This window comes from Myotis davidii, unplaced genomic scaffold, assembly GCF_000327345.1.
Source record: "Myotis davidii unplaced genomic scaffold, ASM32734v1 scaffold167, whole genome shotgun sequence".
Lineage (NCBI taxonomy): Eukaryota > Metazoa > Chordata > Mammalia > Chiroptera > Vespertilionidae > Myotis > Myotis davidii.
This window is the reverse complement of record NW_006300048.1, coordinates 2,470,819-2,484,981: the sequence shown is the minus strand read 5'-3', so window position 1 is coordinate 2,484,981 and position 14,163 is coordinate 2,470,819. Positions and strand designations below refer to the sequence as shown.

The 14,163-nt window shown below is 46.9% G+C and overlaps 1 protein-coding gene across 1 annotated transcript in view; it reads right to left on the bottom strand.

The window, feature by feature from the left end:
- GLTSCR1L (GLTSCR1 like) overlaps positions 1 to 14,163 on the bottom strand; it is a 96,393-nt gene that overhangs the window by 1,161 nt on the left and 81,069 nt on the right. Inside the window, exons 6-11 of the mRNA XM_015572155.1 lie at positions 8,235 to 8,340; positions 7,344 to 7,441; positions 6,280 to 6,341; positions 5,258 to 5,403; positions 3,736 to 3,830; positions 984 to 1,125 (exon numbers count right to left, since the gene is read on the bottom strand). Of these exons, the coding sequence (XP_015427641.1) occupies positions 984 to 1,125; positions 3,736 to 3,830; positions 5,258 to 5,403; positions 6,280 to 6,341; positions 7,344 to 7,441; positions 8,235 to 8,340 (649 nt within the window). The remainder of the gene's footprint in view (positions 1 to 983; positions 1,126 to 3,735; positions 3,831 to 5,257; positions 5,404 to 6,279; positions 6,342 to 7,343; positions 7,442 to 8,234; positions 8,341 to 14,163) is intronic.

Below are 14,163 nucleotides of genomic sequence, written 5' to 3'. Positions count from 1 at the left end.
CTGAGTCTGTCACAGGGACTGCTCTGAACAAATGAGATGCAGTGCCACCGTTTCCTCCCCGGAGCAGCGAGCTCCAGGAGGCGGCTGGGCAGGGGTGGGTGTGAGGGACTGTGCCTTTGGGTGATGGCGCGTCAGGCCCTAAGACACACGTGGGGACCTGCAATAACCAGCTGCACTCTGCCAGGCCGACATGCGTCCTGTCCAGGAAAGAATTATCTTGTTTTCAGTAATCTTTCTTTCTTTCTTTTTTTTTCATGCAGCCTTTTATATTATCCTTCTATTGGTGCTTACCTTCTAGTTAAAACTGGTTAGCACAAGCCATCATTGGTCCAGCACCGGCGTTATATGATTGTACTAGTATTTTCAAATGCTGTGATGAAATTGCCATCTTACTGCCCTGGCTGGTTTAGCTCAGTGGATAGAGCATGGGCCTGCAGACTGAAGGGTCATGGGTTCGATTCCCTGCCCAGGTTGGGGTATTCGGGAGGCAACCAATCGATGTCTCTCTCTCACATCAGTGTTTCTCTGTCTCTCCCCCTCCATTCCACTCTCTCTAAAAAAATCAATGGAAAAATATCCTCAGGTGAGGATTAACAAAACAAACAAGAAATTTGCCATCTTACTAATCGAAAAATCGATGTGATGAGGATGGAAAGAAACAGATAGTAATTTGAAGGTAAAATAGGACTGTTGGGCAAAGCACCAAGTTTGCCTGCTCCCTGGAGAACCGTGCGCATGGAAAGTATTGGGTGTCAGTCAGGCAGCAGCCAATGACGGGCATTTGTGGTGCAGAGACTTGTGTAACAGAAACATCTCCCCATGCCTCGTGACCTCATAAAATATAGAATCCATATCTCGAGGATTAAAAATGGCGGCAGAGTAAGTGGATGCTACATGGACATGCTCCCAGGAAGGAACTAGAATTACATCTAAAATACAGAAAAACTTCCTGAATAATCAACGGAACACTCGAAGGAGAGAACCCTGATACCCGACGGCGGCTTTCCACCCACATGACTTACCAGGGTCCACAAGTGCCAGCCGCTTGTCCCGGGACAGGGACGCCCTCTCCTCCTGGTTGAACATTCTGTCGATCATCACCATCTCAGCCGAGGGATTAATCCGCTGAAAAGGAGAGAGGCCAGTCATCCCAGGTGCCCTTTAACAAGCGCAAGCATCTCCCTGAATCTTTGGGACGGAAGCAGCCAGAAATGAGAGTTTAATGTCTAAGTTCCAGGTGTCCCATAAAGTCAAATTTTTCCTTGCCACATAGGATGCATTTCTTAAAAAATTTTTTGTTTTTTTGTTCTTATTTTTTAATTGATTTCAGAGAGGAAGGGAGAGGGAGAGAGAGAAACTTCAATGATGAGATATAATCATTGATCGACTGCCTCCTGCATGCCCCACACTGGGAATCGAGCCACAACCTGGGCAAGAGCCCTGACTGTGAATTGAACCGTGACTTTCTGGTTCATAGGTCGATGCCCAACCACTGAACCACACTGGCCAGGCTAGGATGCATTTTTTTAAAATTGTATTTTTACCTAAATGAGGTGAGTACTCCCGGGGCAATGATGGACATATCATCTTATCTTTTTATCTCTGTTTTTCTCTCTCTCTCTCTCTCGTTGAATTTATTGGGGAGACACCAATTAATAAAATCATACAGGTTTGAAAATAAAATTAAAAATGTACAAATAAATAAAATAGTATTTTGGGGGGAAAGGTAATCTACTCATTGGTACTAAAGGGGATGTGAAAAGTAAACCTTTCTTCTCTGCCTCCCCCCCGTGCCCTTCCCACTCCCAGTATCTCTCCCTGGAGGCACCCCGTGCCTAGCAGTTTAATACACTCTTCTAGAGACAGATCATGCACATACACACATTATGTTCTCTCTTTTTTATATTTTGCACACAAATGGTAGCAACAATACATGCTGTTTTGTACCTTTCTTATTCCCCTTCTGCTAACATGTTGGAAATCTTTTCCTTAGAATGACCTTTTAACTTTGCACTCTGCTATGCTTCAATTTGGGATTTTTTTAGGGCTTTCCTTAAAATTAGTTTGTGCCATAAAGAATCAAATCTGAAGTTACATTTCTGGGTCTTATTTAACATGAAAACTCATGGCAGATACAATTTGACCAAACAAGTGGTCCTTTCCTCAATAATGATAGTCTTTTTGACATCTCACAATTTTGTTTTAGAAATGGTTATCAACATAAGAACAATTATTTCAGCACTAGCCGGTTTGGCTCAGTGGATAGAGCATTGGCCTGTGGACCAAAGGGTCCTGGGTTCAATTCCAGTCAAGGGCATGTACCTCAGTTGCAGGATCCACCCTGACCTGGGCCCTGGTCAGGGTGCGTGCAGGAGGCAACCAATCAATGTTTCTCTCTGTCTTTCCCTCTCTCATCCACTCTTTCTAAAAATCAATGGAAAAATATCTTCTGGTAAGGATTAACAGCAGCAACAACAAAAAGAACAACTATTTCAGATTTTGGATGCATACTTTTAAGTAAAAATATATTAGAAATGTGATACACTCACACTCACTCACACACGCACACACACACACACACACACGCACACATAATAAAAGCCTAAGCAACCATTAGGGTGGAACAACCACAACGACTGGTTGCTATGATGCACGCTGACCACGGTGGTCAGTGAACTCCCAAAGGGGGAGCGCCGTTCAGCCAGAAGCCAGGCTCACGGCTGGCGAGTGCAGCAGCGGTGGCGGGAGCCTCTCCCGTTCCCGCAGCAGTGCTAAGGAGCAGTGAGCAGGCGGGTGGTAAGGAGTGAGGGGTCCCGGACTGCGAGAGGGCGCAGCCCGGGCTAAGGGACCTCTCCCTCCTCCAGTGCACAAATGTCGTGCACCGGGTCTCTAGTACATATATAAGCACAAACATATCTACGTATTTACACAATACTGTGTACATGTATAATGTAGTTCAATTAATCCTCCACAGAACATTTCCAAAGTTGATCTCACACTGAAAACCACTGAAAGAGACCAGTTTATAGGTAACGCCCACATGTTTTTAGAACTGCTAAAATCTCAGACTAGGTTTACTCTTTCCATCATTCCCTGAGATACCTTACTCCTTTCTCTAACTGGTGCTTTAAAAGCAAGGCTAGTTCCTATTTGAGGTGTTGAAAATGTTCTGGAATTAGACAGTGTGATGGTTGCACAATCTTGTGAATATGCTAAAAACCGTCAGGTTGTACATTTGAAAATTAAGCGTGAATTTTATGACAGGCTAACAATCAAATAAAAACAAGACAAAACTAATTGTAGCACCTGTCATCACCTCGTCTGTCCAGCTGCCGCTGTGAACCTTCCCTGGCGGTGCCCCCGGCCTCCCCGCTCTGGGCTGGGGCGGGGCAGCACACAACATCAGAGTGGGCCAGGCCAGGGGGCTGCGCTGCATCGGGCTCTGCTAGTTGCCCGGCAGACTCACTAGCTATGATCCTGGGTGAATTACTTAAAGAGCCTGGGTTCCTCATTTGGAACAATCACAGGAGCACGGACGGTGAGCAACCAGGTATCGCGCAATAGATACCACCTGCTGCTGGTGGTGTAACAGTCAAGTGTCAGGTTTTCTGCAAACTTAAATATCTGTGCTTTTAAACTACGCCGGGGAAACGTAATTCCTGAAGTTTTCCTCTCTGAACCAGTAGCTGTGACCTGCAGGGTTTAAGAACCAAATGTGCTTGCCGCAGCGTTTACCATGGCATCCTCCAGGAGCAGGCATCTGTACTTGTTAAGCATAGCTTGGGTCCTTTTTAGGAGCTGAGTGGCAACTGTTTCAAATTCATTGTCGACTGTAAGAAGAGAGAGAGAAATAGTAAGGGTGCCAATCACCCGTAGGTCTTCAGTTCTCAGGGCTGACATGCATTATCCTTCCCCTGTTCAAACAGGCCCTGTCTGTGGCCGTTTCCTCTTCTCAGTCAGCTTTTCCGTGACTGAGCGCTGTGCTTCTGCGCTGCCTTCCCTCACTGCCCACCGGTCTGTGACTGTGGGAACTGAGCTCAGTACCAGCTTCTATTAATTTTAACTAAGAATCCAAAAACAGCCCTCACCGGTTTGGCTCAGTAGAAAGAGAGTCGGCCTGCAGACCGGAGGGTCCTGGGTTCGATTCCGGTCAAGGGCACGTACCTTGCTTGCAGGCTCCTCCCCAGCCTGGGCCCAGGTCATGTGCAGGAGGCAACCAATCGATGTGCTTCTCTCACATCAATATTTCTCTCTGTCCTTCCCTCTCTCTGGAAAAATACCCTCAGGTGAGGATTAAAAAAAAAAGGAATCCAAAAACATAGTATTTTTAACATCACCTCTAAAAGAAAATAATATCACACAGACCAGCAACAAATATCAAGTCTCCCTCCCTGCCAATCATATAAAAAAGTTAGCAGCTGGGACAATGAAGTCCTACTGTCTGGACTGGGCAGACAGTGTTATCGAAAGACAAACTAGCTCATGGTCCCTTGCAGGCCATGGTGCCATGGCTCTGTCCTTGTCGGCTGGTCCCCAAGGTCTCACATTTCTACTTCACTCTGAGAGTCTTCACGCCCCTGCCCAATGTTGGACCGGCGCCTCCCCAGGAAGCTCACATGGACGGACCGAGACCACGAAGCTCAGCTCAGAGACCCCTGGTGTCCCAGTGGCCTGTGGGGTTACGGCCGGTTCACCTTTCCTGTGGGAGCGAGCCTGGCAGCTGAAGAGGATGCAAGCAGTGGGGGAACTCTGCAGGCAGCCTGGGCATGGTGGTGGGAGGGAGGCAGAGCTAGGTGAGCTGCACTGCTGGGGAGGCAGCGGGTCAGGAGGGAGACTGGGCTGAGTTCCAGGTTGGGACAAGGAACTTATCCTTAGCCCCTTTTTGCCAGTTTCTTGACAAACAGCAATGCCCTGGACTCACTTTGGAACCTGTGAGAATGTCTGGGGCTGAAGGATTGATGCAACTCATAGAACTGGTAGTGGGAGCTAAGGGTGTGCACTCGCCTACACAGGAGGACTCCGCCCGAGGCGCTGGGCAGAGCCGTCCCCTCTGCAGCCAGCAGCCCGAACAATGCTGTGCCTTTACCGCCCCCAAGACGTGTCCATAAAAGCCTCTGGCACGTGGGCCAGAATACTGAGAAGAATAAGCCGCGACCCTAAACGCAGACTGGGAAACAGTAAATAAACTGTGATAAAAACAACAGCTGGCTACCATCCGGGGCACCCCCAGGGGGCGCTGAGGGGTCAGGCGGCTTACCTTTCCTCAAGTCCTCCTCCGTGGGCATGGAGCCCTGGCACACGTGGTAGGAGAGCAGCCTCTGCACCGCGTCACCAAGAGACCGGAACTGACTTTTATCGGGCGTCACGGCGTGGGCTTGGTCCCTCTGCAGCTGCTGGAGGATGCTGCAAGAGAGAGACTGCACGTTGATGCAGAGTCACGGGAAGAAACGGAACCCCTCCCTGAGAGAGAAGGAACGGGACCCTTTGCATGCAAAGAGAGTAAGACATACAGGAATGTTACTGTGCAAAGTATAGCACTTCTGGTTTCCTACAGTTTCACACTTTGTACACCGGGGTGGTTCAGAGTTCGGGGTAACCACCCACAGGGAAGGCACACTCGGGCCCTGGCCTCGGAAGCTCAGTGTTCCTACCAACCACGCACGCGTGGGGCTCACCCAGACCGGCCACGCCTGAGCAACGGCCAACCACGCTTATGCGAACACTTCTGTTCTGAACGTAGGAGTTTATCAAACCATGCTCCCCTCAGAGACGCCTGGCCAGCCACAGGGCACGTGGTATACTGAGACGGCAAAGGCTACTTCTCCTTAAGAACGAAAGAGCATCCCTAGCCAGTTTGGCTCAGTGGATAGAGCGGTTGGCCTGTGAACTGAAGGGTCCTGGGTTCGATTCCAATCAAGGGCACATGCTCAGGTTACGGGCTCAACCCCCAGTAGGGGGTGTGCAGGAAGCAGCTGATCAATGATTATCTCTCATCATTGATGTTTCTTTCTCTCTCTCTCTCTCTCTCTCTCTCTCTCCCTTCCTCTCTGATATCAATAAAAATATATTTTAAAAAAAGAACAAGAGAGCAGACAGTAACCTCAAACTACATTTGAGATATTTATAGGTCCTAATGGAAACAAATTGTAGGAATGAATTTTCAAAGTATATGTTTACAAATACCGTATGTATTATTATAACCTGACTTCTGTGGTATATGTACTGAAGGTTAGGAACCTAGAGGAATGTTCAAAATGAGTGGTAGCCAAGGTCACTCACAAAGCCCCTTTAGTTAGCTGTTTTGCGGCAGGCCTCTTCTGTCCTCCCGAATGACCATCCACCTACGGACAAAACACACCTTTTATTCCCTTTTCTTGAAAACACAAACAGGATGCAGTTACACATAAAGGTCACCATGTTTTGAGTACTTTCAACTCGCTATCGAGAGCGTATTCTAAGGATGCAGAATTTGCTCTGAAAGCACAAAGACGCGTGTGGCGGAGTGGCACTGTGTCAGATCATGAAAGCTGTGCTATAGCTCCTTGGGAGGACTCAGCCTAGACCTTAAAGCCTGAATTCTCACCTCCCTCTGCGAGTGCATCCTTGTATTTCTGAGGAAGTATATTTGTGGGTACCAACTCCATGAACATCTGAAAATTCAGTAGACATCACTGAGTTCATCTTCTCAGTGATAAATAAGGGAGAAAACACTTTGAGCTCCTTCATAGTTAGGAGTGTAATCTAGTAGGCGTTTCTATAATGTTAAGGAACCTGAGAATGAACCAGATCCTTCCCTGAGGGGGCCAGGCAGACTCGGACTACAACAAGTTTCACTAAACTATCACGGATTGCTAAGTCTGATGGAGAAGAAACTGAGGCCTTCGTAAGCTGAAAACAACTTTTTTCCCTTCCTTTTTAGATCAGTGTTGAGTTAAAAGACCATAGGGACTACTTCATGCACTCCTGGTTGTTACTGCAGAAAAAAAATATCTCAGTATAACTAAGAGGAATAATCCACTTTGATATGATAGTAAGTGATATCATTCAATAGTAAACTACATATTTTGAGCGCCTACTCTGTGTTGGCTGCTGGTATACTATTAATTGATGAAAACGTGATAGCACTGTGAACATGTGAGAAGCAGAACAGACACATTTATCCCATAAACGTCAACATAGCAAGGCCGGGACCTGGGGGAAGGTCTTCAGTGAGCACGTTTGTGGTCACGCAGGCACCGGGCTGACTGTGGAGACAGTGCCGGCAGCAGTGAGCACGCAGGTGATCACACATTTCCGTTCAATGACACTGAATGTTGAAAGAAGCTTTGTAAACTGTGTTCTACCTGCACAGCCGGCTGGCCAGGAGAGCATCCCACGATGTCCTGCTGAGGTTGTGCGGTTCCTACGGATGCGGATATAACTTTGCCTCCAGAATCCTGCCCTATTTGAATGAACACACAAGAAAGACAATGTTCAACAGGAACAGTAAAGCAGGCCCATCGTACAACCCTGGACACGGTGCGCACAGGTTACGGAACTTTCCGAAAGGGCTTCCTTATCATGGATGCTTGATGTGAGGAAGGGGAGCAGGAAGTACATTTATCGACAAAGCCTCTGGGGGCAGAGGCGGGGATTGGTAAAGCCCAGTTAGAATAATAAGCAGAAATAAATACACACGTAAATAAACAAAAGCTGCCAATGCTCCAGTGTCAAATGACCTATGGTCTGGGGAACAGGCCTCAAGCTAGTAATCTGCCAGCATTCCCAAACGCAAACACTCGCAGCTGAAAGAAAGGGAGGCCCAAGGAGGGGACTGGCTAGGCGCGCTCATGCTTTTGTCTTTCTAGTGCTTACTGAGCAATGCAGGTGTTTGAAGCTTTAGAAAAAGGGAGATACTGGCACAATATTTTAGTCTCGGTGGGATTCTAAATCCACATATAGGAAGCAGCACAAGGATAACTACAAAGCCACCTGTGCCACAGAACACTAGATTGTGTTGTTTCTGAGCAGCACATTATTTCACATAATTTAATTAGAAGCGCTTTTTTCTTGCTTAGTGGTGTATGGAATGATGCCACAGGTGCAACGTGAAAAGGATAGAGAAGAAAGGAATGATCAGAGTAGAGGTGCGAGTGCGTCAGAAAGACTGCATGCAGGAGGAGGGATGCGAGAAGTGTCCTGGGTGTCGGGAGACAGGGACGAGCTAAGGGGAGCTTGTGACGAAGGCTCCTGACCTGGCAGTGCGGTGCCCAGGAGGCCAGGAATCTGTGCTTGCCTCAGGCCATCGGGGGTCTTGGAAGCAGAAATGGGGCAAGTCTGATTCAAACATTTCTTCTGAGCCTGTCAAAACATTGCCAAGATGGAAACATTAATTTCATGAGTAAAAGCTTTAATAGATTACTTAACGCCAACCACGTCTGTTAATGCCTACCTGGCATTACCTTCAGCTTAGATTACAAATCAAAACAGAAGTCCTAACACGCTCTCCTTTCACACTGGAGAATGAAGAGTACCTCAAACCTGCAGGCACCCTGGCCTTTCAGACCTGTTAGCCGGGAGCCGGACGGACAGCAGACCGCCCTCTGCTCGGGGGACCACGCTTGTGGAGCTCAGACACAAGCTGCGCCAGAACTCTTTCCATCCCCGGCAATTTTTTTAAAATATATTTTATTGATTTTTTACAGAGAGGAGGGGAGAGGGATAAAGAGTCAGAAACATCGATGAGAGAGAAACATCGATCAGCTGCCTCCTGCACATCTCCCACTGGGGATGTGCCCGCAACCAAGGTACATGCCCTTGATCGGAATCGAACCGGGGACCCTTCAGTTCGCAGGCCGACACTCTATCCACTGAGCCACACCGGTCAGGGCCATCCCGGCAATTTTATATGCCACCTGCAAGGACTACGACCCTGACGGTCAGTCCTGACGTGGTGTCTGCATTGGCTTCGAGCACCTGGCCAGGGCCCGTGTGCCAACCCCAGATGGACTGTCTACACCCACTTTCTTCTGTGCAGAGGGTGTAAAGTACATCTTACCTGCTTCATGTCAACATCAGGTGGCATGTAACGGGGAAATGTAAACTCAATCAAACATTGGCCTAAGCAAATGTTATTAGAAACATTAATCTGATATTTAAACTGTTGTGGGCTTCTTTTCTATACATGAGGAAGATGAATTGGATGATTTTTTTAAAAACTTATTTTATTATTATTATTATTAAATATATTTTTACTGATTTTAGAGAGGAAGGGAGATGGAGAGAGAGAAACATCAATGATGAGAGAGAATTATTGATGGGCTGCCTCCTGCACGCCCCCTATTGGGGATCAAGCCCGCAACCTGGGCATGTGCCCTTGACTAGTATCGAAACCAGGACCCTTCAGTCCGCAGGACGACGGTCTATCCATTGAGCCAAAACAGCTAAGGCTGGATGATGTTTGAGGACTCCAAGTTCTTTTTCATTAAAAACATCTGTTACCTTTATACAGCATTTAAGGTAAGACAATAAAGGGCTTTTAAACTAGTTTCCACTTTTAATCCTCTGTGTTATGCTACTTCATCATGCCTCAGGTTTTCAGAGTCTTTTCTTCAGTTTTCTATTTTGTATAGTGGACTTAAGAGTTCAGCCTAACCATCTCCACAGGCGCCTTAAACTGTGACCCTGGCCTAAGTGCAATGTTCTCACCAACCGTTCACGTGTGGGTGCTCATGTAGACCTGGCAACGCCTGACCAGCTAAGCTCATGTTAGTTCTGTCCTTACAGCGTCGGAGACGGTCCCCTGGTTCATCCTGCCATTAGCAGGGCAGGGCAGACCTTACACCGTTCTAGCAGACAGACAATAAGTTCTTAGTACGAAAACCCTGGGGGAAATTCTCCAGTTTTCATGTATTTCCCCCAGAATGTCACTCCACACCCTCCCACCCTAGGGGATCTCTTCCCAGCGGACATGTGCTGAGGAGAGGCCTGGGGCTCCTCACAAACGTTTCCGGGGGGACACTCAGGGCCACTCCCAGGAAGAAACAAAACACACAGAAGTTGGGACAGGGCAAGGCTATGCACGGGACTCTGAGATAACGAGATCAACAGAAAAATAGAGAAACCAGAATTTGTATGGACGGCAATGTGGCCAGGACACGACGTTGGGAATTCCACCAATACGCCTCGTTCGCCGTTCACACGACACAGAAGAACACCATCCTGACCCTTCAGAGCGCACACCTTTTGTTTTGAGAAAATGCTCTCCCTCTTATTTATCGGACAGGACCTGGAATGACTCTTAGCTACTAAACAGTCAAATAAATCAAAATCCATGCAGACGCTAAGGAGTAAAACTATAAAGAAAACCAAGGGAAAAAAAGAGAAAAGCAAGACAGAGATCTCCATGAAAGTCAGGAGAGGCACAGGGAAGAGGGTGTTTCTGGGGGTGGTGGTAACGTTTTATTTCTTGAGTGGCTAAATGGATGGGTATCTGCTCTATAATTATTTAGCTGTACATTTATGTTTTGTGCATTTTTTTTAATATATTTTATTGATTTTTCACAGAGAGGAAGGGAGAGAGATAGAGAGTCAGAAACATCGATGAGAGAGAGACATCAATCAGCCGCCTCCTGCACATCCCCCACTGGGGATGTGCCCGCAACCCAGGTACATGCCCTTGACCGGAATCGAACCTGGGACCCTTCAGTCCGCAGGCCGACGCTCTATCCACTGAGCCAAACCGGTTTCGGCTGTTTTGTGCATTTTTTTCTAAATGTGTTCTATTTCACAATACAGAAGAGTGAAAAGAAAAACAATCTAATGTAATGTCAACATTGGAAAATCTGCCATCATTTGAGGGTATAGAGCACGGGCGTGTCTGACACCATGGCTGGGTCTGCAGAGGCGTGTCTCCTCTCAGCACCTTTGGGCCCGTGTGTCACAGCCCCCCGGTGGACCCGTGTGTCACAGCTCCCGGTGGGCCCGCGTGTCACGGCCCCCCGGTGGGCCCGAGTGGGTGCTGAGCATCGGCACCTGAGTTCTCAGCCTCTGCTGCCCGTGCTCCTCGCTGCGTCCCTTCCCTTGGGACTAGGACTGTCAATGTAACTGTCACGCTGTGGGGGCGGCGGGAGGTTGGTGGGGGGTGCGCCAGGTGGAAGCTGGTCTGGCGCCTACACTGGAGTACCCACAGGTCTGCATGTTTGGAAAGATCCGCTCTGTCTCCAGAAGTGCACTGGTTGCTCCCAGTCCACTCACTGCTGGGCAGGACTTTTGCTGTCTGGTTCGCTGTGGGATCCCAGCACCAGAACAGGCCTGCACCGCAGTGAGCATCCAGAAAACAGTTGTTCAATAACAATGAGCAAGGAGCATTCGAGAGCTTGCTCCCGGCATATGCCGTCAGATTGGCTCAAATAAACTCTTATAAAAACTCATGCTCAGCCGGTGTGGCTCGATGCTTGAGCGTTAACCTATAAACCAGGAGGTCACAGTTCAATTCGTCAGGGCACATGTCGGGTTGCGGGCTCAACTCCTAGTAGGGGGTGCGCAGGAGGCAGCTGATCAATGATTCTCATCATTGATGTTTCTATATCTCTCCCCCTCTCCCTCTCTCTCTCTCTGAAATTAATAAAAATATATTTTAAAAGTCTTATAAAAATAAAAAGTAAAAAAAGTGAATGAGGCACACTGTCTCTGGAGTGTGCCTGTGCCTTTCCCTTCCCCTCTCCTTCCCCCAGACACCTTACAGCTCCAGAGGTCCTTCCTGTGCCTCTGTAACTTCTTTCCTGAGCCCACCCTGCTGGCTCACTTTTTCTATGCTTGTGACTTTCTAAATAAACTTTCTCTTATAATTGGGAAAAAAAGGAGCGAATGAATTCCACTGCAGCAGAAGTCACAAGGCCTGTCCCTCCTCCCAGTCCAGCTCTCCTCTCCCCAGGAGCCATCAACTTTCTCCTATTCCAGTGATGGCGAACCTATGACATGCATGTCAGAGGTGACACGTGAACTCATTTTTTTTGGTTGATTTTTTTTTGTTAAATGGCATTTAAATATATAAAATAAATATCAAAAGTATGTCTTTGTTTTACTACGGTTGCAGATATCAAAAAATTTCTATATGTGACACGGCATCAGAGTTAAGTTAGGGTTTTTAAAAATGCTGACACGCCGAGCTCAAAAGGTTCGCCATCACTGCCCTATTCCTATGCCCACAGATGAAAATCTTTTAGAAATAACATTTATCATTCTGTGGTTTTTACTGAACTCTAAGGGAAGACCTCCTCTTGGAATGTATTTTCTTCACAAATAGACAAGCTACTTAAGGATATTTGGCTGAGTACTTGGCTCCAAGAACTCTGCTAATATCAATGTACAATTTTAACTCTTCAGACCCCATGAATTATCATGACACCATGAATCAGAATACTTAATATGTTAATTTTAATCTCTGCGGTACACTTTGAAAGAAGCCAATTACAGATTAGATGATCCAACTAAAAGTCTGGTCATCAATGTATTCTTTAGACTGACTTAGGACCAAAATGGGGAACTGTGGACAAAAAAAGGGCCTGGAAAGTATCCTTGCAAGGTGATCTGATCATAAATTCCTAAGTGGGCAGGTCATGGTGGGCAGCCACCCCCAGACTTAAAATGTTTTAGTAAAAGGTTTGTCTTTGCTTTAAGTAAGCCCTGTCCATTGTTTTTATGCATCTAGGTTTACACACATTTGATATGAGCCAATACCACCCTCAAGAGAGCACACAATCTTGTTAATGATCCTGCAATCCAGGCCCCCCCTTGCTCTCTCCCATCCTCATGTAATCTTTCTTATATTCCCCCTTCATCTCAGATGCATAAAAAAGCTGCAAAACTATCATTTTTTTGGGAGCATCTGAGATCTTGCTCCTGGCATATGTCCTCGGTTTGATTCAAACTCTTGTAAAAATTAAAAACAAATAAATAACAAATTAGCAAGATGTTATTTACCCAATAACAGGCATTTGCTGAATGAGAGAAACCATTTGGGATCTGCCCAACCACACTCTCCCCTGGGAAATGCCCCACTGCCACAGAGCTGTGCCGGAGCCAGCGGGCTAGCGGACACACACGGACGAGTTACCTGCCAGAGGGGCGAAGAGCTAAAATCCAGGGAAGGAGCACCTTTCCTTCCATCTAAAGTGCCAAGCCTGCCAGGGGAGCAGGGGGGCGTCTTTTTTATGTTGGCACCTGGTACAGAGCAGCAGAGGCCCTGCATGCCACCTACTCATGTCACCCACAGCCCTATCCTCTGCCCACGAGGGGCCAATCAGACTCTCTCCTGGGAATTTAGGATTAAGTATTCTGATTCATGGTGTCATGATATAATTCAGATGTTGGTACGCTTGAAGCTGTCCCAGAGGCTCCTTACACTATCTTCGTATTTTTGGATTCTTTTTTCATTTTGCTTTTCCGGTTGGGTGTTTTTTGCTTCTTCGTATTTCAAATCGTTTACTTGATTCTTGCAATCCTCTAGTCTGCTGTTTAGGAGAGGTAAATACACAAGCGCAGTGGTTCTTTTATGCAAGTTTATAGACTGGTTGTATCAAGATCACCTGGGGCGCTTCTGAAAGACAAAGTTTCTGGGTTCTGATCACAAAGATCGATTCAGAAGTCCAATGTGGGGCTTAGGCTTTTAGACATTTAAAAAGCTCTCCAGGTGATGTGAATGCATTGCTAAGTTCTGAGACCACTGCACTTGTAGTCTCTGTTACATGCTGGGTAATAATGTAAAGCTGGCCTGGTGGCCATGTTGGCCCAGCTGAAGAGTGGGAGAGCAGGGACGGACAGATAAGCGGCCACACTATCTCGAGGAGGCCGAGGGAGCAGCATGGACTGGTTTCCGACCCTTAGAAGGAGCTGCACTCTACTAGTATTTTCTGGACATTCCCCTTGTTTTGTGAAATGTGTTAGGGTGAGTTTCTTTTTTATTTTATTTTATATTATTTTATTTATTATCTTATTTTATTATTTTATTATTCTATTTTATTTTATTGTTTAAAGTATTAAAAATAGTAGTACGTATGTCTCCTTTTTTCCCCCATTGACCTTCCCTTGACCTCCCTTACCCCCAGGCACATGCCTTCACCCTCCTACCCGCCCCCAGTGTCTTGCACCCATTGGTTATGCTTATATATGCATGCATATAAG